This window comes from Lolium rigidum, chromosome 1 (genome assembly GCF_022539505.1).
Source record: "Lolium rigidum isolate FL_2022 chromosome 1, APGP_CSIRO_Lrig_0.1, whole genome shotgun sequence".
Classification (NCBI taxonomy): Eukaryota; Viridiplantae; Streptophyta; class Magnoliopsida; order Poales; family Poaceae; genus Lolium; species Lolium rigidum.
The window spans coordinates 70,899,706-70,923,226 of NC_061508.1; the positions used below are offsets into that span (position 1 = coordinate 70,899,706).

At 43.5% G+C, this 23,521-nt stretch overlaps 2 protein-coding genes across 2 annotated transcripts; one reads left to right on the top strand and one right to left on the bottom strand.

The window, feature by feature from the left end:
* Nucleotides 1–3,819: 3,819 nt before the first annotated feature.
* Nucleotides 3,820–5,313, bottom strand: LOC124675441 (disease resistance protein RPP13-like). Its single transcript, XM_047211521.1, has one exon. It carries the CDS (start codon nucleotides 5,311–5,313, stop codon nucleotides 3,820–3,822), a length of 1,494 nt encoding a protein of 497 aa, XP_047067477.1.
* A 4,060-nt stretch (nucleotides 5,314–9,373) lies between these two features.
* Nucleotides 9,374–15,160, top strand: LOC124646948 (DNA (cytosine-5)-methyltransferase 1-like). Its single transcript, XM_047186981.1, has 20 exons — nucleotides 9,374–9,529; nucleotides 9,590–9,853; nucleotides 9,939–10,034; nucleotides 10,898–11,137; nucleotides 11,214–11,341; nucleotides 11,889–12,024; nucleotides 12,119–12,184; nucleotides 12,274–12,486; nucleotides 12,565–12,623; nucleotides 12,728–12,794; nucleotides 12,882–13,211; nucleotides 13,295–13,363; nucleotides 13,450–13,536; nucleotides 13,598–13,685; nucleotides 13,815–13,936; nucleotides 14,025–14,129; nucleotides 14,205–14,248; nucleotides 14,338–14,407; nucleotides 14,531–14,634; nucleotides 14,956–15,160. The coding sequence occupies exons 1-20, from the start codon at nucleotides 9,374–9,376 to the stop codon at nucleotides 15,158–15,160; spliced, it is 2,649 nt and encodes an 882-aa protein (XP_047042937.1).
* The last annotated feature ends 8,361 nt before the right edge of the window (nucleotides 15,161–23,521 follow it).

A 23,521-nucleotide genomic window follows, 5' to 3' on the forward strand; every position in this document is an offset into this window, starting at 1 on the left:
ATATACTGCTCTACATGACATTGGAAGTAGTATCAACTATTTCCTTTCGGTGCCATTGCTCTCATATTACCGTTACCGCGTCATTGCAGCACAGATATCGCTCTCATATCACTGCCATTTACATCACCTCAGCATTAGTGCTTTTCCAAAAATGAAATTGACAACTCAGTTGTTAAGGCTTATGTAGCATTCTTTACCTCCCCTTGTGTCGAATCAATAAAATTTTGGGTTTTACTTCCTCGAAGATCGTTGCGATCCCCATCGTACTAGTGCTTTTCCAGTGCAGCTGAATTGACAACTCAGTTGTTAAGGCTTATAAGTATTCTTTACCTCCCCTTGTGTCGAATCAATAAATTTGGGTTTTACTTCCCTCGAAGACTGTTGCGATCCCCTATACTTGTGGGTTATCAGTATTCTCGTATGAGTACAAAATTACAGGACTTTGGTTTTACACCTTCAAAGGCTGGCACTTCTTTGTTTCTTTATACTCGGGCTGGCGTTACCATTTTTGTTCTCATCTATGTTGATGATATTATTGTCACAAGCTCCTCTGATCATGCAGTCTGTGTACTTCTTAAAGATCTGAATCACCACTTTGCTATTAAGGATTTGGGATCCCTTCACTTCTTTCTTGGTATTAAGGTCACACGCACACATGATGCTTTTTTGCTTACTCCGGAGAAGTATGCCAATGATTTGGTTGCCAAGGTCGGCATGCTTGGGTGCAAACCTGTCCCTACACCACTCTCTTCATCTGAGTCATTATCCTTGCATGAAGGTACTCCTCTTGGTCCTGATGACAGTTCTCAGTACAGAAGTATTGTTGGTGCTCTTCAGTACCTTACTCTCACACGCCCAGACTTGGCTTTCTCTGTCAACAAAGTTTGTAAATACTTGCATGCACCTACTACTGCACATTGGACTGCTGTTAAGCGTATACTTCGTTATGTCAAGGACACTGTCAGTCTTGGTATTACCTTTCGCAAGTCTTCCTCCACACTTCTCAGTTAGATGCTGACTGGGCTGGTTGTCTTGACGATAGGCGCTCTACAGGAGGGTATGCTATTTTCATTGGTCCTAATTTGGTCTCTTGGCATGCCAGAAAACAAGCTACTGTGTCCCGGTCCAATACAGAAGCAGAGTATAAAGCTTTAGCCAATGCTACTACATAATTGATATGGGTTGAGCCTCTTCTTCGTGAGCTTGGGGTTCGCCTCTATAAGAAGCCTTGCCTATGGTGTGATAATTTAGGTGCGACTTTTCTATCTGCCAATCCCGTTTTTCATGCTCGCACTAAACATATTGAGATTGACTATCACTTTGTTCGTGAACGTGTTGCCACCAATCGTCTTACTATCAAATTCATCTCTACCAAGGACCAGGTTGCTGATGGGTTTACCAAAGCCCTTCCCGACAAAGGTTTGCAAGAATTCAACCGTAATCTAAACCTCTCTTGAGCTTTAGATTAAGGGAGGATGTTAGTGTATGTGCTTTGTATACGTGTACGTGTACGGAGTAGTACTCCGACCGTACACGTACCTCCTTTGTACTGCCACGTAGGGGGCTTTTCCCTACCTATATAACATGCAACCGATGGCCCGAAAGGACACGCATTATTACACCAAAACTATCACGACCGTCTGAAGATGGGTGCATCAAGTATCCATAAACACTCGCTGGTTCTGAGGAAGTATGTGCTTTTGTCTGTCGCTGAGTCTATTGGTGTGCTCTCTCAAAGGCATTGTCTTGCCTCTTTAGTGTATTGAACTTGTTTGACAAATACATTTATGGTATCTTTCTTTCCTTTGTGGTTAGCTCTAGGAAAAACAGATGTAAAAGGATTCGTTCAGGAGAAAAGGAGAAATAAAGAATTGTTGGCGGTTGATTGACTTGTTTGTTCCAGTACACCAACCATTCATTTTTCCCAGATGAGTGTATCTGAGCATGCTTGATGAGGAACTAGCTGAAAAGATGTAAGCTACTAAACAAGTATATGCTCTTGATTATGTACTAATCTGACAAGATGATATGAGTGCTCATACCGATGACATGATGACTACATGGACCAGCTGACAAAACAGCTTTAATTTCTTATGAAAACAGTAGTACAAACTAATCAGGAGAAGTACAAATACAAACTGTCCATCACCGTTTCATCAAGCCAAGGGTACAAGGATGCCCCATTTCCATTTTATTATTACAATACAAAGAGTCACAGAAACAGACACACAAGAAAATTAATTTGGACTTAGCCAGGGAAATAATTAACCCCTGGTGAGACGATATTTTGACATGTCCACCTGGTACTGCCCTCGCATAACAAGATCCATGCGTCCATTGCTCTTATACTGATCATTCACCTGCAAAATTTAAACAAAGACAAGAAAATTAACTTGTAGCCAGGTAGCTAAAACGAATAGACAGGGGCACCCTTACGCTACCTTGCATTTTCTTCGCTTCAGCTCCTTCAGCGTGCTGTCTTGTCGAGAAATCAAGAAGGTACTTGTAAGTTCCAGGTAACCGAGGTTTGTATGCAGCAATGCTTGGGGGAGCTCCTTCATCTTAGAGAAATTCCTAAGTTTTAGGATAGTGAGCTTTGGCATTGACCCAAACTGCATTTTCCACTCCCTGGTGTTAAAATTCCTTGCAAGCTCTAGCTCTTGTAACTCAGGAAACCCTTGGGTCGAGCAGGACATGGTTTGGCCTCCATACCCCTTCAACACGAGCACCACAAGGCAGGGAAGCTTCTGGAGGATCGGTAGCGGGTCTTCGTTGATAATACGGGCGTATAAACAAAGACGCTGTAGCTTTTGCGGAAAATGATGGCTCTCAGGTAGCTTATCCAGCACATGGAATTCATGCATGGTAAGATCAATTAGGTGAGGCATGTTCGTAAATATTTTTACCATCTCTGCAGACATGGAGTTCACTATCAAGGTCAATGATGTTAACCGAGTCATTCGCTCCAAGAATGCAGCCATGGCATGGTAGGGATATTCAGTGCCAGCAGAATCAAGATTTAGTGCTAAGGTCTGGAGCTCTGTTGGTTGGAGAGAACTCCTTGCAGGTGGTGGAGTCACCTTACTAACATAAACATGCTTTAGAGTAGGGATATCCCAAAGTGAGTTTGGAACTACCTTCTCCAATTCTGTGCCCCGCAGATCTATACTTTGCAAGTAAAGGAGTTGTCCGACTGAAGAAGGGATACTCACGTCCTTGCAATTTCTCAACTTGAGATATCTTAGGTGAGTGCACCCACCAATTACCTTGTTGAAATTCTTCAGGCTTGAGTCTTGGACGTGTATAACTCTCAATAATCTCAGATTAGGGTCAACAATTACTGATGAGAGACCAAAGCCAAAGAAACTTCGGAGATTAGGAGTTGTTGCTTGTAACGTCTGAGCACTAGTGTTCTGAAAGGAAGTACGGTATGATAACATGGTATCAGATGATGATGATGGTGCACCAGCTTGGCCTGCATTTGAGAAGTTCATCCATATGTTAGCAAGAATTAAATAAGTCAAGTATGGCCATGACCACCTATGTACAGAAAATTATCCCACTCCCCCCATCCATAAAAGAATGTCGGAGATTTGTCTAAATTCATATGTATCTATACACTAAAGAGTGTCTAGATACATATAAATTTAGACAAACTTGCGACATCTTTGATGAACAGAGGTAGTATATATATTGATAAGAAAATAGTCCTATATGAAAACAGAGCAAAGATGCATAACCTGTAGACTTATCGATGATATTTAGGAAACCGTCTTGTCTTGCTTCTTCTATGCACCACTGACGCACATTATCATGAATCTATATTTTCTCAATCCATCCATGTGCCTTGCTTATTTCAACGACTTGGACCAAGCTTCTCTCGGCTAACCCTGTTACATATATATGTGCAGTTTCTTCTTGTGTATGAATTGGTGTATGTGGAATGAAGCCTTCTACTATCCATAATTGGATAAGATCAGATACAAATATTATATCGTCCTCTGGAAAAGTGGCAAGAGAGAGCAAGCAAGACCTAAAATAACTGTTTGGCATGCCTTTGTAACTGCGAGCTAGTATGTCTCGCATCATCTGTGGTGTTTCGTTGGTCGATACAGGCCAACCCAACTCTATATCAGACCATGTTTGTAAGTTTAGATTCTTTGATAGATAAGCCCCCAAAACTGCAAGTGCAAGTGGTAATCCATTGCACTTCCTCGCAAGCTTTCTTCCAATCTCCTCAAATGCATGCACATAATTTATGGCAGGCCTATTGTATGATGGTAAAGCTTTGCTGCTGAAGAGTTCCCAACTTTCTTCTTCGTCCAAGTGCTTCAGAGTGTGAACAAAGTTCCGCATTTCAACATGATCGGCAACATCTTTCTTTTTTGTTGTTAATATAACTCTACTACCATTGTTTGCATCTGGAAAGATTTTAAGTGTTTTATTTATCTGCTCCCATGTGTCTACTTCACACAAATCATCGAGAACTACTAAGTACCTCTTCTGCATCAGAAAATCATTTATCTTTTTTCCTACTTCATACTCACTCATTTGATCTATTAAGTTGTACTCCTCTATAGTATCCACAATCTGTTTCAAAATATCCTTTAGTAAATCAATGCCCTTGAACATTTGAGATGCAGTCACCCATGCGACAGTCTCAAAATGTTTTGACATTCTAGAGTATATTTTTCTAGAGAGTGTTGTTTTTCCAGACCCACCTATGGCAACTATGGAGACAGCACTAAGAGTATTGTTCTCTTTGTCAACTAACTTCTCCACTACTTCTGTGAAGTCACCCCGGAAACCGACCATGGCAATATCCTCTTCGATGGTTTGCTGCAGAATACTAAGCTCTTCTGGAGGCTCATCCTGAACAACACTACTATTACCGAGATCAACTATCTCCAGACTCTCTATACTGGAAAATATCTCACAGAGCTTGCGCCTCACACATTCAATCTCAACACCAATCTCACGAATGGTGGTTGTGTCGGCCGGCAAGCGAGCATACCTTGAGATAGCGCCCAAGAAGCCATTCTTCAGCCTGTTTCTCTTCTCCATGTGATCAGCGGCTTGAATGACAGTCTCGGCCTCGTACGCTGCAGCCCTGATCTGGATCACTAAGGTAGCAGCTCGTGCCTCGTTCCCTGACCGGCGTCTGCTGTCGGCGTCCTTGAGGTAGCCCTGCAGCCGCATCAGGTCATTTTTCAGGGTGGCCACCTGCAGGGTGACTGCACACAGAAACTTGGTCTCCTCGATGACGAGACCGCCAATGTTTCCAAGCACGGCGCTAACCGTGGACTCAGCCATTGATGAATGAATCCCTTCGAGCTGTTCCCAAAATAAGATAGCGTAAGCTGAGAATGGAGTGGCGACAAGAAGAAAATAAACTGGTGCATGCAGTTGGTGATATCCAAGAGGAAACATGGGGAAGATGAAGGTGAATTTTACATACCTCTTAGATCGAAGTGAGCTAAGCTAGTGAAGGAAAGCTAGCGAGGTGAACGAGCATGAACATGGGTTGGAGCTCCCTTTATATGCAAAATTAGCTCCCTCCTCGTTGCACAAGTTGGCATTTCCTATGGAAGGAATTAGCTGTAAAAGTGTGAAGTCGGTGGCCGGGTGCAGGTGCATGCATGTACATCAAGGAAAAAAATAGCGCGCTATAACAAAATAGCGTCGGCTGAAAAATATGCTATTAGCGTGCTATAGTGTGCTAATAGCGCGCTATAGCACGCTATAGCGCCAAAATGATGTAGCGTGGGCTGTCTAAAAACGCTATAGCGTGCTATTAGCGCCGAAATAGCGCGCTATTTTTTTCCATGATGTACATACGAGATAATATACTACTCCGATTCATATTAATTGACTTCAATATGGATGTATCTAGAACTAAAATGTGTCTAGATACATCCATATTAGAGTCAATTAATATGAACCGGAGGGAGTATCTAAATTCACTTATATATGCTTAAGGACGTCGCTACGGGATGATCACGACAAATAACTTTGACCACTTGACCAATAGTGACTTGATTAAGCCTGCATGTGATTAGATACTTCAGCAACGACCACTAATACTATGTACAAATTGTAAATGACTCACGCGTGCATCCACTGACCTTAATGCTTGCATGCATGCATGGAGCCTAAACACGGACAACAATGTGCAATGATGCAGGGCGAGGCCGACGAAATTTGGGGCCTAAAACTGGTTGTTTGGTAAATATGGCCGAGAAAAAAAGATCCCCACTGTAGATGAGTTTTTTTTTTGTTGTCTCAGGTTTATTGGAAACCCGGAGATTCACACTTTTGGGCTGGCATTATGGCTACTAAGAAGCACTTCTTTTCACACGGGTCTTTCTCCATTCGGGATGGGTCGGAAATTCGTTTCTGGGAGGATAAGTGGTTGGGGATAACTACGCTCCGGGAACAGTATCCAGCTTTATATAGGATCGCACGTCATAAAGATGTAACCCTTCAAAGAGTAATGGAAACCTCTCCACCATCAATGACATTCAGACGTAATGTAGTCGGTCCCCGATTAACCAATTGGAATGAATTGCTACAGAGATTAGCTTCAATTCAACTGGTCCAAGGGAAAGATTTATTTCGTTGGGAACTTACCAAGAATGGTAAATTCACTGTAAGATCCATGTATGAAGCTTTAATTCAACCCATTCAACCGGTGTATAATAATAAGAAGATTTGGAAACTGAGGATACCACTAAAGACGAAGGTCTTTGCTTGGTACCTACGTCGCGGTGTTATCCTCACCAAAGATAACCTTGCAAACATGGGCGGACCTAGCTGGGGGGCCGAGGGGGCCGTGGCCCACCCAGAATTTCTGCCAAAATTTTTGATACCCCATGGAAAAAAGGCCCATTAAGCCCAATCTCAGTCCCTTTCAACCAGTGCATCGAGCGAGAGCCGAGAGGAGAGACCGAGGTCACGAACCACGGAACGGACTCACGCGATACACCGCCGCCCCGGCGCCTCTACCGCCCGCCCCTCTCCATCAAATTTTCGACGCTCTCTGCCTCGCCCGTCGCTGCTAGGAATCCCTCTGCGGCTCTGCCGCCGCTCTCCCCGCCGGCCGCCGCTGTTGAGCTCGGCCGGCCGGCCGCCGCTCTTCCCGCCGGCGGCCGCTCTCCCCGGCCGGTCCCCGCCTATTCTTGCCGGCCGCCGCGCTCCAAGCAGTCCGGCAGCTCGGCAGGTCCACGTCCATCGCTCGCCATGAACCAGAACCACTGCTGCAGTTCTATTCTCTGTTGCTATTTTCATTTGTTAATTCTAAGTGGTTAAGACATAAAATTGCCCCTATTATGCTATTTGGATATTCTCTTATTCTCTGTGCTAATGTAAAAATTAGGAGTTTGGCATTTGTAGAAATGAAGTCAATTATATGTTTGCATGTTTCAATTGTGTAGAAGTGGAGAGAAATAGCCAAATTGTGTAACTTTTATCATGTAAGACTTTCATGGCAATGCGACAAGGAAGACTGAATAAATGATGTAATTTTTTTATCCTATATTCTACTCCCTTCGTTCCTAAATATAAACCATATAGTTTTTTGTACGGAAATTAAAAAACGCACATTTAGAAAAAAATACACCATGCTTAGCTATGATTAACCTATGCAATTGTCGTGAGCTAATAGAGGATTTTGCAATGGATAAGGAAACCTAATAAAATCGCTAAAAATATTGTCCATACAAGTGGGCCAATGCAATAAACCTTATATTTTGGAATTTTCTCAAAAAACTATATGGCTTAAGACTATTTGTATTGCAATTGTGTAAATTGATCCTATATGTTGTTCATTTGGCAAATGTTTTTCTCAATTTAGGAGGCGCATACAAAAAAATTTTTTTGGAGGTGTGCCCCCCCTCAAATTCGTTCCTGCGTCCGCCACTGCTTGCAAAAAGGAATTGGCTTGGATGTAGGAGATGTGTTTTCTGTCAAGAGGACGAGACAATTAAACATCTTTTTTTCCAGTGCCGGTTTGCCAAAGCTATATGGTCAATCATTCAGATAGGATCTAGCTTATACCCTCCCCGTAGCGTTACGAATATTTTCGGCAACTGGCTAAATGGGGTAGAGGTTAGGTACAAGAGTCTTATCAGGGTGGGAGCGTTAGCCGTGTTATGGTCGCTCTGGCTATGTAGAAATGACAAGGTTTTTAATGATAAGAATGCTTCTCTTATGCAGGTAATTTACCGATCTACAGCTACGCTCCGTTTATGGTCGCCACTTCAGCGCTTGGAGGACCGCGACCTCTTTATGGAGGTGTCTACACGATTGGAGAATTCGGCCAAGGAGTTTATTACCCAACATGGGTGACTGCATAGTCTAAGGATAGCGGCTCCACCAACATGATTTACTCGCTTTTGTTTCAGAGATATACTTTTAGTTGAACTCTTTTTCTGGTTGTATCCGTGAACGGATGTGTGCATCCTAGTTATGCAGAGGCCGGGTGTATTACATCAAACTCTGAAGTAATAAAGCGCCCTTTTTCGAAAAAAAAGATGAGTTTGTTTTTGAGAAATATAATATAACCGTAGATGAGTTTGTTTTTGAGAAATATAATTCACAAAATAAAATCCTTCGAGATTCTTGTATATAACACAACATACTATTGGGGAAAATTAACAAATTTGAATTTCAATTTTTTTTGCAAAAAAAGTTTAGGAAAAAAGTAAAATGGCATTAACTTTTGCATACGATATCGGAAAAAACGTATAATATATCAAAATGATCAACGGAAAAAGTTAGATCCAAATTCACCCAGGTTAACCCGTTTAGCCAATTTTTAGATTCTCAAAATTCCAAATAAAAATATAAAAGCGGGACTATTTTAGTTTTTGCCGGAAATTCGGGACTTTTTTAGAAAAAATAAATTAATAATTACATCCTTGGCAGAAATTATTATTTCTTAACCATTAATATTTATTTAAATAATTGTTAAAAATTCAAAATAATAAAGAGTTGTGATATTACACGTGCATTGGCAAGTACAAAAAGATGAGTGATTGACCCTCGGTAAATACTGCAAAAAAATAAGCATTCGAAATGTAAAGACACAATATGGAAAGAAGCAAGAAATCAACCCAATCATCCTAAATGTTACTACCTCCATTTCAAAATATAACGTTTTCTTGGAAAAATAATAAATGTGTATTACTCCACCTTCCCATTCAGCAGCAGACCGTTGCGACTCAATCTTTTCACCGTGATCGTGCTGAGAGAAATCCGGGCTCCACTTTCCTCTAAACCCACCTCTTAAACCCCTCCTCCTCCTCCACCCCGATCACACACACGTACGCCTCCTCTCTTCCAAGTTCAAACCCTTACGATCGACGAACAAGCCATGGTGCCGACCCCCGTCCAAGCGCCGGCGCGAGCCTCCTCGTCCCGCAAGCCCAAGCCGCCGAAGAGGTTCGCGGACGAGGCGCTGGCCGTCGTGATCAGGCGCCCGCGCGGCAAGGCCGCGTCGGCGTCCGGCAAGAAGCCGACCAAGGCGAAGGCGAGGAGGACCACGGCGCCTACCAGTAGGAAGAAGAAGAAGAACGCGGCGGCGGCGGAGGACGACGACGACCAGTGCGCCGACGAGCCCGACCTGGACACGCTCGCGGAGGACGAGGCGGAGGAGCTGGCCGCCCTCCTCGCGGAAGCCGCGCCCGACGAGGAGCCAGCCCAGCAGCGTAAGCGGAGGAACCGGGTGGCGCCGCCGCGCGCCGCCGAGGCCTGGGAGGAAGGCGACCCCGAGTTCGTCGGGAACCCCGTCCCCTCCGACGAGGCGCGGGCCACGTTTCCCACGCGCTACCAGCCAGTCGCCGCCAAGAGGTACGTACGGTGTCGCGCGCTCATTTCTATTAGTCTATCTTTGCGTAGAAATCTTGCGCTGAATGTTGTTCTGCAGGAAGGGCAAGAAGAAGGAGGAGGAGGAGGAGATCAAGGCGAGGCGCCATTACAGTGCAGCCAAGGTGGAAGAGATCGTGTACAACATCGGTGATGATGTCTACGTAACGGTAATTAAATGCACCTCTGGCTGGTTGTCAACATGCTCCTGTGATCATCTCATCTGTTTGTTATTTGTCACGCGCGCGCGCTGACGGATTATATTGGTGCCAAAACCTCTCTCATAACTGTTAGATGTCTGAGTACCTTTGCTGTGGTGGAATTTGATGATTCTCTAGTCGGTAATTAAACATGCATGGATACTGTCGATGTGAATTTACACAATGGATTCACATGTCTGTTTTCATTGCTCACTGGAATATATTGTTGATGCTCTCAGATCCTGGCCATATCTTAGATATTTACGTAACATTGCAACTAGCCGCCCGCACATTCGTATTGTTACTCTACAGATTGAATTCCCACCCCTGTCTGGGTTGCACAATCGCATTTCTAGTACCCGAAATTGGGTCAATCTGACACCCCTCATTGTAAACATGGTTGCTCATTTCCAGTAGATGTTTGCAGTTGTACTCGCTGCTACAGAATTATTCTTTCTCTTGATTGTTATTTAAGCCTCCATGGTATTACTCCGTCTCTCTACACCTCATGTTATTCAGATCTGATTCTGCTGTGATGTTAACTAAACCATTATTGCAATCCTCTGTTTCGGCACCTGATTTTATTGCCATTATGCTTCCTGCTTCTGTAAATGGTTATTAATTGTGCCACAAACCATATAAAATTCTAGTTCGCTGTACAAATTAATTTCCACCTGTTTGCACTTCTTGATAGCATTTTTCGTACTAAACTGCATCCATATGACACCTCGTACCGTGAATATGGCTGCTGATGTAAACAATTATCGCTATCTGTCAGATGTTGGCATACGTATTGCCATTCCTCATTCCCTTTTCTTCATTCCTGTATGTAGGCTGAGGAAAAAAAACCTCATTACATCGGCAGAATCACTGAACTTTTCGAGGGAACCGACTATGGCCGGTACTTTGCGTGCCTCTGGTTTTTCCGACCTGAAGACACAATGATCTCAACCACGAAGTTGGTGGATGACCACAGTCATGACCCAAAGCGGGTATTCCTCTCCAACGAGAGGAATGATAACCCGCTTGACTGCATCGTGTCAAAAGTCAAGATATTGCAAGTGGATCCGAAGGTCAGTGCTGTTGTTTACAACTGTGGTTGCTTCCTTCATCTAGTTGCTTCTAAACTTTCTCAACTCCTCGTTCCAGCTTCATCAGGAAACAAAATCCCAACTATCGGCTGATTGGGACCTTTATTACGACATGTCGTATATTGGGGCTTACTCGACGTTTGCAAACATCAGAAATGGTAATTGCTGTTGTGACCTGGGAACAATGTTCAGAGTTGCAAATTAATTGTTGACATATTTAATACTTTGAATATCTCCAATGCCGTTGTTAAATTTTCTTGTAACTTTATTAGTTGTTTGAATTAACTCGTGATACTTGAACATCTTAGAGAACATATATGAAATTATTTTCCATCTGTCCTTGTTTATGATAACTTGGTTTAAGTTAAAATCGAAGAAGATTGTCCTATTTCCATTCCTTTTGTTGTCCTGGATTATAATTTTGCAGATTGGTTCAGTAGAAATTACGATGACATTATTTTCTCTGCATGTGACTTGTGTTCATTCAAACAGTCGAGATAATTTTTTGTTGAAAGAGATAGAATTAGGCTAGGGGTAGCGAGTGCCTAGGAACTTTTATCTATTAGTTAAACTTATCTTTGTTTTAGTCAACTATAATATTTTTCTTACCTCTTAGGGAATGAGTGCATGTAATTCATGATCTCTCAGCGTATTAGTAATTTGGATGATTTGTTGAATATACTTTCCATATCGGGATTATAACTCTTGTTTTGCTTGTAGATATTAATGAAAGTTCAGAGATTTCATCTGATACGAAGGCTAATACCTCCATGACAACAGCAGCGTTGCTTGATCTTTATTCTGGTTGTGGTGGCATGTCCACGGGATTATGCTTGGGCACAGCACTAGCTGGCCTAAAAACTGAGACGGTATTATTCTGCCCTATTTTTCTTCTGAAGAATAACCTGTTAATCATATCCTCCGCTATGTCTATAATAATTTCCTTTCCTTTTCATATATCAGCGATGGGCGGTGGACTTTAACAGCCACGCATGCAAAAGCTTAAAATCTAACCATCCACAAACTGAGGTTGACTCATGAATCTTTAATTCTCTTCGAGTGGTACTAATACTCCTCTTTTAGTTCAGCAATTTTTTTCTTGTGATTTCTGACTATAGGTTTGGAACATGAAAGCGGATGATTTTCTCTGTCTCCTCAATGAATGGGCCCTTCTATGTGACAAATATGCCCACGGTAACAATGTTTATGCAGCTCCTCCCATGGAGGATGAGGAGGAAACTGATGACCTCGAGAAGGATGAGTTTGTCGTAGACAAGCTCACTGAAATCTGCTATGGCGGTGCCAATAGGAAAAGTTGCATTTATTTTAAAGTACTATACTGTCCATCTGATCCTTTCTATTGCTGGTACTTTTGTTGTTCAGGTTGTTGTAATACCATCTTTGAACAGGTCCAATGGAAGGGATTTGGTCGGGAAGAAGATACATGGGAACCTATTGACCATCTTTGGTTTGTACCTACTTTGCCAGATTCATATTCCAAGATAATGTTTATTTCCATGCAATTATAGAAAGTATATATAGGTAGTGCACTGATTCTTGTGTTTTATTTAGTGATTGCCCATTAAAAATAATGGAGTTCGTTCAAGAAGGCCACATGCGAAAAATCTTACCTTTGCCTGTGAGTGCTCGCTAGTCTGTCTCCTTAATTTTGATCTTGAACATCAGATTGGTTGATGATGCTTACATGTTCCATTACATTTTAAAGGGTGATGTAGATGTCTTATGTGGGGGGCCGCCTTGTCAAGGGATAAGCGGTTTTAATCGGTTTAGAGACAGTGATGCCCCACTAAAAGATGACAAGAACATGCAGATGGTCACTTTTATGAATGTTGTTTCCTATCTGCGGCCGAAATACGTTTTGATAGAAAACGTGCTGGATATTCTGAAGTTTTCTAAAGGATGTCTAGGTAAGTATGCCTTGAGCCGTTTGGTTGCCATGAACTACCAGTCTCGGCTAGGTATTATGGTTGCTGGCTGTTACGGGCTTCCACAGTTCCGCATGCGCGTGTTCCTATGGGGTGCCCTCTCTACAATGGTTTGTTTTTATTCCTAATCAGCACCAAAATTTGCTAATAATTTATTGATGAGATGATTGACCCAGTGAATTTGGATATGTAGGTTGTGCCAGCATTTCCTCTCCCCACGCATCATGTCGTTGTACGAGGTGGGGCGCCAAAGGCATTCGCTGTAAGTAAAATCATAGTGTAAATGAGATCATAATGAAGTCCATTGAGAAGTGTAAATATGTTGAGCATCTTTTTTTTTTGTTGCAGCAAAGCATTGTAGCATACAATGAAACTCAAATGCCAATCTTGAATAAGGCTTTGGTTCTTCACGATGCGATCTCAGATTTGCCTAAGGCATGTATCACTTGACTTTTTTATGTCTTTATCTACATCTAATCTCACATCTTCTATGCAGGTTGGTAACGATCAATGTGATGACATAATCGACTATCTCGAAGAACCAAAGACGGAGTTTCAGAGATACATCCGTCTTACTCGTAGAGGTGCTTATATAGCACTGTTGACAAGACGAATATATGCCTATTTTTTGTGTGCAAAGTTTTTACATATGCATTTCAATTTAATTTTATGGCTGTCATGTCATTTTTTTAAACATTGTTCAAATGTTGTATAAATGTTGGACTTCTCGTTTGGTGATCAAGCTGGTCCTGGAGAAGGAAAGCTATTGGATCACCGTCCTTTGAAGCTCAACACTGATGATTATGAACGGGTTAAGAAAATACCCTATAAGAAGGTTGGTGGCTGATTCTTTCCATTGTTTGTTGTGTGATGACCGGCCAATCCTTTTCCTTTCGATGAGTATTTTGAATTATGTGTTTTAGGGCGCCAACTTCCGTGACCTGGAAGGTGTAAAAGTAGGGCCAAACAATGTCGTCGAGTTTGACCCTAACGTTCCACGAGTTTACCTTGAGTCCGGCAAACCATTAGTATGTGTTCTATTGTCCAGTGTCTTATCTTGTTTCCTCATGTAGTCACATTTGCTGAAGATTACTTGTGTCTAGGTTCCCAATTACGCCATGAAGTTCGTGGGGGGAAAGTCTCTCAAGTGAGTGCCCTATACTCACTGCTTTTATTCTGTAACTATACTGGTTTGTTGATGTTGTTTGTAAAATACATGATGAAATGCTTTTGTAGGCCATTTGGACGACTGTGGGGGGATGATACAGTTTCGACAGTGGTGACCAGAGCAGAGCCACATAACCAGGTCAGCTTTGTCACAGGCTGCCTCATTTTTCTGATATGACTAATTAGGAAGCACATAAAATTTTGTTCAGTTTCGAAGGTCTCAGGTTTAGTCTCTAATTGTGTTTCATGTTGCTGCTGGCAGGCTGTATTACACCCGAGTCAGGCCCGTGTTCTGACTGTCCGTGAGAATGCAAGGCTGCAGGGTTTTCCCGATTACTATCGCATGGATGGTCCCATCAAACAACGGTAAGTTCATGAGCTTTTCCTCTGGTTGTATGTAAAATGAAACTGGAAGCTGAAACTGAACTTCAATTTTTCTCCCTGTATTACCTTCATACTTGGCCCTTGAAACATCACAGCTTGGAGCCATATCTTCTAATTCTGTAACTTGGATGGTTATGTTGGATTTTAGTTCTTTCTTTGTTATGTTTGAGATTGGTAAAATGGAATATAGAAAGAAAACATCATTGCCACGTAGATGTTGTATGATAACCCCAACTGGGAATATGCTTGAATCAATATATATTTCGTGATTATAAATTCCCTTTATTATAATGATACTTGCAGGTACATGCAAGTCGGGAATGCGGTGGCGGTGCCTGTCGCCCGAGCTCTCGGTTACTCTTTGGGCCTGGCGTACTTGGGCAAGCACGATGGGAGCAGCGACCCTTTGTTCAAGCTGCCCGCCAACTTCTTCAGCCCGGGGCAGACCGAGGGTGTTGTGAGGGCTTCATCGGTTGAGTTGCCTGTAGGCGAGGTTGCAGAGCAGTAGGATTCAGAGAGCTTCCTTCTGCTGGTCTGTTGAATTGGAAGCAATTTTGAAACTGGACTAGCTTGTTGCTAGTGGTTTTAGGATTGGTGATTGGTTATGAGGGCACGGCGGATTGAGTGCTTTGTTTGTTCATTTGTATTTTTCCTGAACATTCTTTTTTGTTGAGACATGATATTTGATCCTGATTGATGATTTTCATCAATACAATCAAATATTTCCTCCAGTTGTGACTTATCATGGCTGTTGCTTGCTTGTTTGTTTGTTTACGTTAGGGTATGTTCAGGTTCTGTGTAGTGTTGAATCATCTTTTTGCCGAACTGAGTTGACGCCAGTTAAACAAAAATGACAGAACTACAGGTTTTACTTAATTTGAAGTGTTATATGTATCTACTCTATGTGCATGTTGTCCTCTTTTGGATACCTCGAAAATGAGTACCAATGGCAGGAACATCAGGCAGTGATCTCCACCAGACAAAATGGAAAAGGAAAGAGGCGAGTAAGTACACGTCCTCAATGTTCCTTGATTAATATTTTTCTTTGATTGCTTCCCTTGATATAATTTCATGGATTTTGGATGATATTAGCTGATGTGATATTTAGTTGCGAACAACCTGGTCTGTCCATGCGCTGGCTGAGCTAGCAAATGGGTGATGACGATTCTTGCACGTTTGTGTGTCCTCTAGATGCCACCAAGATGAAATAAGTCATTGTAGCTCAGCCAAGTAACATTTGCAAAGCTGAGAGTAGGATCTGCATGAAAAGTTAACAAGCACTGTTCCTCTGCTGCTACCACGTGAATATTTCATTGCATGAATGAATGATCTTAGTTGTGCAACTAGTTTCAATTGCTAAAGAGTAATACACAATGATGCTCGTCGGGGGCAGGCCTTACATTTACTGCTTTCGGAACCAGAGCATAGCAACTCAACGAGGTCATCTTAATCATTAGCTGCCTTATGTTATCAGACTTCAGTTCAGTTTCTAAATGTGGGCTATTCTGCACCTGAAGCAGGCCCTGGGTTCTGACTGTTCGTGAAATGCAAGGTTGCAAGGTCCCTGTGGTTTTATGTAACACGGAACTGAAACTGAACATCTGCTCTTGCTGATATGCAAAGTCTGGAGCGCGATGGCAGTGCCTGTCGCAGTAGCCTTGTGCAAGCACAAAGAGAACAATGACGCACTCTTCGTGCTGGCCGGCAGGTTCGCAAGGGCTTCGTCCCTCGGGCTCCCTGCAGGACTGTAAGCGGACTCCTTTGTTGCTGGGAACTCACATTTGAGTCCGTCTGGGAAACTAATGAAGCAGCATGCTGTGAGTGGTTACGATGGCACTGCAGCTGGAGTGCGTGTTTTGCTGATTCAGCTACAGTGTTATTTTTCCAAACGGTTGCTGTTGTCAGTTAAGCTGACAAGTTAGAGTTTGATCCGGACATGTAACTGCAATTGTTGGCTGTTTGAGATTTGCGATGTATAGTACAATTTACAAACACACACACAAAACCTTGACTTGTACACTTTCTGCCTACCGCGGCCTGCTGCTCGCGGCGCCGGTGACCTGCATCGTCGCCATTCCCGTTGATGTCGCCTAGGAGCTCGGTGTCCCGGCAGCCGCAGCTGGAGCGCTGCTGAACTACAGAAGTATTTCTTTGAGCATCTCTTGATTATTTATTTTTGGTTTGAATGAAGATTTGTTAATATCCAGATCCGTTCCTGAGGAAATTTGTGCAGGAATCCATCCCCCAGATCCGTCCGTGGATATGTATGGTTGCAGAATATTTTGATTTGTAGTTTTTCTGTACTAACTAAGTGATTTATCGCACCTAAATTTATAATGTCAATTGAGAGATGTATATTTGTAGATATAAGAGCATCTCCATCGACACATCCCAAATAGGCCACAGGTGCGCCGGCAGTGTCCAATTGGGGGCGTCGGCACATGCTCTCCAATTTGGGGAGAGGGTGCACACTGGCGACTCCGAACCGTAGACCCCCAATAGCTTTTACCATTGAATTTGCATAAAAGATGTCAGATTTTGTTCGAATTTATAAAAAAATTCAAAATAAATACTACTACCTCCATCCTAAGGCTTAAGGGTTATATTTTTTTAGAAAAGTCAAAGCAAGTAAAGTTTGACCAAATTTCCAGAATAATCTATCAACAAATATGTATTTTGTAGTTTGCATGTTAATGATTTTTGATAAAAACTTGGTTAAACTTTGTTGAATATATAAGTAAATATCCATATGAAATAATCCATACAAGTAATTGATAAATCATGACTATGAAAATAACAAACAAACTAATCATGCAAACTAGTAAGGTAGATGAACAGATCACATCTAAACAAGATAAACTGATCGCATCTACCACACAAACTAGAAGAAGAAACTCTAACAGAAACTAAAAGAGAGACGACAAGATCACATACTTTGCAGCAGCGTCGTTGTCGCCCATGTTGAGGTTGTCGAAAAAGTCGCTGAGGTCCGGGAAGAAGTTGTCGGTATGGAGGAACTCGTCGTCCGATGACGACGTCGTGATGCCAGTAGTCGCGCCGGAGCGCTCCCCAAAAACCTGATTGCCCCTCACCCGTACAGGTTCACGAGAGGCGGGTTCCGGAGGCCTCATCTGTCCCGGCAGTCGGTGCACGCCGACGGACGGGATGAGGAAGACGAAGGCGGCGGCGCAATGAACTGGAAACAGGTAGTCGCGTATGCGTCTAGTTACGGCGGCTAGGGTTGCGCAGGGTCTTATATAGTGCGGTTCGGGAAGGTCGTGGGGCGCAGCCCACGTCCGAGTCGGCACAGCCACGATCCAGAAAAACCGGAAGGCAAAACGGCTGAGTAACGCGTCCGTTAATGACTCAAAATTGATTACACAATTAATTTTCCAAACAGCAAAAAGATAAGCTCGGCTCGGCGAGATTTCCGCAACCCGCGGCGCGTCGGGACGTGTCGTGACGAGGCGAGGCGTGGCGAGGCGAGGCGGGCGGCAGAGGAGGAGGAGTGCGCGAGGGCTCTCTCTCTTCTCACTCACTTACTAGGACTAGAACAGCCCACCTTATATACCACTCCAACTCCCTCCCAACTAGCAATGTGGGACTAAACTTCAGCCCCCACTAGTGCTGCCACTGATTATTGGAATGGGCCATGTGAGCTTTAGAATTTGATAATGTGCCTTGGGCCAGAGGCCAAATGCCCAAAATTCCAGCAATCCCCCACAAACTTTCATTGGCACTCATCAATAAGTTTCCAGAATATTGTTTTATATACCGGTATGTCGTGGAGACTGTTAAGTTGAACTTCCACTTAAAGCTTCATATTACACTAGATTGCAACTTGGATAGTGGACTATGCCTTGAACTACAAGTTTTCTGCGCTCTAGCTTCATACAAAGCCTAGACCGATACTAGGCTGCCGCGAGGCTTCCTCGCGGTTTGGAGCTTATACGTCATACTCCAGGGCCTTTCATGAGTTTACTAGAGAGCACCCAACTCTCATAGATTGCGACGTTTAACAATCAAACTCATATAGGTGTGTTCTTCAAAAGATGTTCTGCAGGACAACATCTCTGCTAAAATAAGCCACTTACAACACATTAAGATAATTATCAACCTGCCATGCAGATTAGGAGAGTATTGCATCTTACGAAGTGGTAAAATTACTATAGGGATATATATACTCTCCTCCCAGCTGACCAACAGCTTGTCTCCTAGCTCTAATTCACGGGATCTCCGATCACATAGAGTGGGTTACCACCGTGGGCAGCTCATAGTGTGGGTCTCATACCCATCTCCTCGATGCATTTTCTATCACATTTCGTGATAGTCCCTTTGTGAAGGGGTCTGCCGGGTTTCTAGACGTATGGATATAATCCAACGCTATAACTCCGGAGTTTCTCATTTTCCCGACAGTTTTCAGTCTTCTCTTCACATGCCTTGATGACTTCATATTATCCTTAGAACTCGTTTACTTTGACGATCACGGCTTGATTATCACAGTTCATAGTAATAGCGGGTATTGGTTTCTCAACCACAGGTAAGTCCATCAAGAGCTCACGAAGCCACTCTGCTTCAACGATGGGCTGTGTCTAATGCTGTGAGTTCTGCTTCCATAGTTGACCTCGTAATGATGGTCCGCTTGCAAGACTTCCGAGAAACAGCGCCACCTCCAAGTGTAAACAAATAACCACTTGTGGCCTTAGTCTCATCAGCATCAGATATCCAATTTGCATCACTATAACCCTCAAGTACCCTTGGATACCCAGTATAGTGAATGCCATAACTCGCAGTGTCTTTCAAATAGCGCAAAACTCTCTTAAGAGCATGCCAATGAACATCTCCAGGTCTAGACACAAAACGGCTGAGTTTACTTACAGCAAAGGAGATGTCAGGCCTCGTAGCGCTGGCTAAATACATAAGCGAGCCAATGATCTGCGAATATCGCAATTGATCTCTAGCAATTCTTTTATTCTTACGAATTATCACACTAGGATCATAAGGCGTTAGAGAAGATTTGCAGTCGCTATACCCGAAGCGACTGAGGATCTTTTCCACATAGTGGGACTGAAGCAATGTAATCCCACCATCGTCATCCTTCAGCAGCTTGATGTTTAAGATCACATCAGCTACTCCCAAGTCCTTCATCTCAAAACAAGGAGATAGGAACTCCTTGACCTCCTTAATCACAGTAAGGCTGGTCCCGAATATCAATATGTCATCGACATAGAGACAAAGAATAACTCCCTCGCCCCCACCATGGCGATAGTATACACACTTGTCGACTTCGTTTACAACAAAGCCTTCAGCGGTTAAAGTTCTTTCAAACTTCTCATGCCACTGCTTAGGTGCTTGCTTAAGCCCATACAAAGACTTCAGTAATTTACACACCTTTCCTTCTTGACCATCTACTACAAATCCATCAGGCTGCTCCATATAAATTTCCTCTTCAAGCTCTCCATTTAGGAAAGCGGTCTTAACATCCATTTGATGAACGAGAAGACCATGTGAGGCAGCCAAGGATAGTAGCATTCGAATGGTGGTCAATCTGGCAACAGGTGAGTATGTATCAAAGAAATCTTCACCTTCTTTCTGGGTATAACCCTTGGCCACAAGACGTGCCTTGTACTTTTTCAATAGTACCATCAGGCCTAAGCTTTTTCTTGAACACCCACTTTCATCCTACAGGTTTGCACCCATAAGGACGATCAGTAACCTCCCAAGTTCCATTAGCTAAGATGGAATCCATCTCGCTACGGACAGCTTCCTTCCAGTAGTCAGCATCCTGAGATGCATAGGCTTCTGAGATAGAAGTGGGAGTATCATCCACGAGGTACACAATGAAATCATGTCCAAAGGACTTTGCAATCCTCTGTCTCTTGCTCCTTTTGGGAGCTTCATTGTCATCCTCCACAGGATTCTCAAAGTGTTCTATAGCCATGGTAGGTTCAGGAAATATTCCTGAGTAGATGAACTGGGCCTCTCCTGAATTGATGACCTAGACGTTTCTTTCATAGGAAAGATGTCCTCAAAGAAAGTCGCATCGTTCGACTCCATAATTGTACCAACATGCATGTCGGATACCTCAGATTTTACTATCAAAAATCTGTAGCCAATGCTATGAAATGCATATCCCGGAAGAACACAATCCACGGTTTTTGGTCCAAGCTTGCGCTTCTTGGGTATTGGCACATTTACTTTCGCCATACAGACCCCAAGTTCGTAGGTAAGAGAGTTTCAACCTTTTCCTTTCCCATTCCTCAAACGGGGTAATGGTTTTGTTCTTTGTGGGGACACGGTTTAGGACATGACATGCGATCAATATTGCCTCCCCCCACCATGCCTTGGATAGACCCGATGTATCTAACATGGCGTTAACCAAATCAGTTAGAGTACGGTTCTTTCTTTCGGCCACCCCATTTGACTGAGGTGAGTAGGGAGGCATCCTCTCATGGATAATACCATGTTCCGCACAAAAAGAATCAAACTCGTTGGAAAAATACTCTCCACCACGATCAGACCTTAGCCGCTTGATCTTTCGATCAAGTTGGTTTTCTGCTTCACCTTTAAAGATTTTGAAGTAATTAAGAGCTTCATCTTTAGATTTCAGGAGGTACACATAACAATATCGAGTAGAGTCATCAATTAAAGTCATGAAGTATCTTTTTCCTCCTTTTGTCAATTCACCATTCATTTCACAAAGATCTGAATGTATAAGCTCCAGTGGTGCCAAGTCTCTTGCCTCCGCAGTCTTGTGAGATTTACGTGGTTGCTTAGCTTGCACACATACTTGGCACTTGGATTTCTTGACAATAGCAAATTTCGGAATTATATTCATATTCGCTAGCCGCGTCATGCACCCAAAATTAATATGACAAAGTCGTGAATGCCAAATATCGGACTCACTATCATTGCAAACATGATTAATAATTTGAGTACATAAGTCCGACAGAGATAAGCGGAACAAGCCTCCGCACACATAACCCTTTCCAACAAATTGTCCACACTTGGAAATTACAACTTTATTGGACTCAAAAACCAACTTAAAACCATCTCGACATAAAAGCGATCCGCTAACGAGATTCTTATTAATTGATGGAACGTGCTGCACATTCTTCAGCTGGATGGTCTTTCCGAAGTAAACTTCGGATCCACCGTACCAACACCACGAACAGAAGCACGTGAGCCGTTTCCCATCAGCACGGAGCAAGTCCTTGCGACCTGATAAGAAGAAAACATAGAGACATCAGAACATACATGTGTATTGGCTCCGGTGTCTATCCACCAATCAGGAGAATTACATACTGAAAGGACAGTAGGAGAAGTACCGTACCCAACGTCCTTCATCTCAGTATCAACACCAATAACAACATTTGCGGACTTGCCGCCGTTCTCACGCCGATCATGGCGTTCTGAGCAATCAGGAGCCCAATGTCCAGGAGCGCCACAAACATGGCAGTTCCCTTTCTTCTTATAATGAGTCTTCCTCTTGAAGTTGGTTGAGTTGGAGGCTTTGTTCTTCACGTCAAACTTGCCTTTTTCATTGTTCGTATTCTTAGACTTGTGAGATTGGAAATTCTTCTTCTGTACCACATTGGCACTAGAACCTCCCTCAAAACTACGAGCACGTGTGTCCTTTGCTCTCGCCTTCTCTTCCACATGAAGCGAGCCAATGAGATCCGAAACGGAAAACTCTTGTCTCTTATGTTTCAGAGAAGTAGCAAAGTTCCTCCACGAAGGAGGAAGCTTGGCAATAATGCCACCGGCCACAAATTATGGCGGGCTCCTCGTCGCTGCTCCCGTAGCCCTCTACGGGAGCCTCGTCTTCCTCGTCGTCGTCGTCGTCGTCATCGTCATCCGACCCGGCGCGGAAGCGCTTCGCCGGCGGGTATTCGTCGGAGGAATCATCGTCCTCCTCTTCGTCCTCCTCGTCCGGAGAGGTGTAGCCGTCCCACGAGAAGCGGTCGTCCTCGCTCCCCGCCTCCAGCTCCCCGCCGACGAGGAACTGGAAGTCATCTTCTCCTTCTGTCAAGGACTTGTCATCCTCGGACCAGACGGAGGAATCGTGGGACTCGATGTCCCACTTCTCCGGGGCGCGGAGGTCGTACGCCGCCAGCGAGTCCCACTCCGGCGTGGGCTCACGGAAGGGAGAAGATACGTAGTAGAGACCTGATGAGGCAGGGGAGGAGGAGGAGGAGGAGGAAGACATGGCTACAGAGGAAGGGGATTTTTTGCCGATGGCTAGTACGGGGCAAGAGGATGAAGAGGCGAACTGCTCGGCGTGGTTAAATAAAGGGATATGGGGGAGAGTTAATGTTACAGCAGTTTCCGAGGAAGTGGTGCCAAAGAACTGTCAAATCGTGCAGAGAAGTTGAGAAGGCAAGGCATCATGATGAAGGATATTGCGACGGTTCTCGCTCTCGCCACGACGTGACCCTACGAAGGAAAACGGAGTGGTTTTGAAATTATCATTGCCAAAACCAGGGGGCATGTGTTATCACCAGAATTTAACCAAGTCTGGAGATGGGCCGTGATTAAATGGGCTTAGAGGATATGCACGGAAAATATTCCCGAACCGGCCTTGTACAAGAAGTTTGGGCAAGATTGCCCGTGTATCTGTAAATTATAGTAGGATACGTGTCGGTTAGAATTAAGAGATAGAGTTTAGCTCGTACACGGTTAAGTTTATTCCCAAGTTAGAAAGTCTACGGACTATAAATATGTATCTAGGGTTATTGAGGAAGGAGGACGATCACGTTCACAACAAATCAATCTAGGCGCATCGCCACCCCTTGTTTCGAGGGTTTCTCCCGGGTAAGCAACATGCTGCCTAGATCGCATCTTGCGATCTAGGCAGTATCAGTTTATT

Coding starts and splice junctions, on each gene's coding strand:
- LOC124675441 (XM_047211521.1), bottom strand. CDS start 5,313: ATGGCTGAGTCCACGGTTAGCGCCGTGCTTGGAAACATTGGCGGTCTC.
- LOC124646948 (XM_047186981.1), top strand. CDS start 9,374: ATGGTGCCGACCCCCGTCCAAGCGCCGGCGCGAGCCTCCTCGTCCCGC. Junction 9,530..9,589: donor AGAAGCCGACCAAGGCGAAG/GCGAGGAGGACC, acceptor GCGGCGGCGGAG/GACGACGACGACCAGTGCGC. Junction 9,854..9,938: donor CAGTCGCCGCCAAGAGGTAC/GTACGGTGTCGC, acceptor AAGGGCAAGAAG/AAGGAGGAGGAGGAGGAGAT.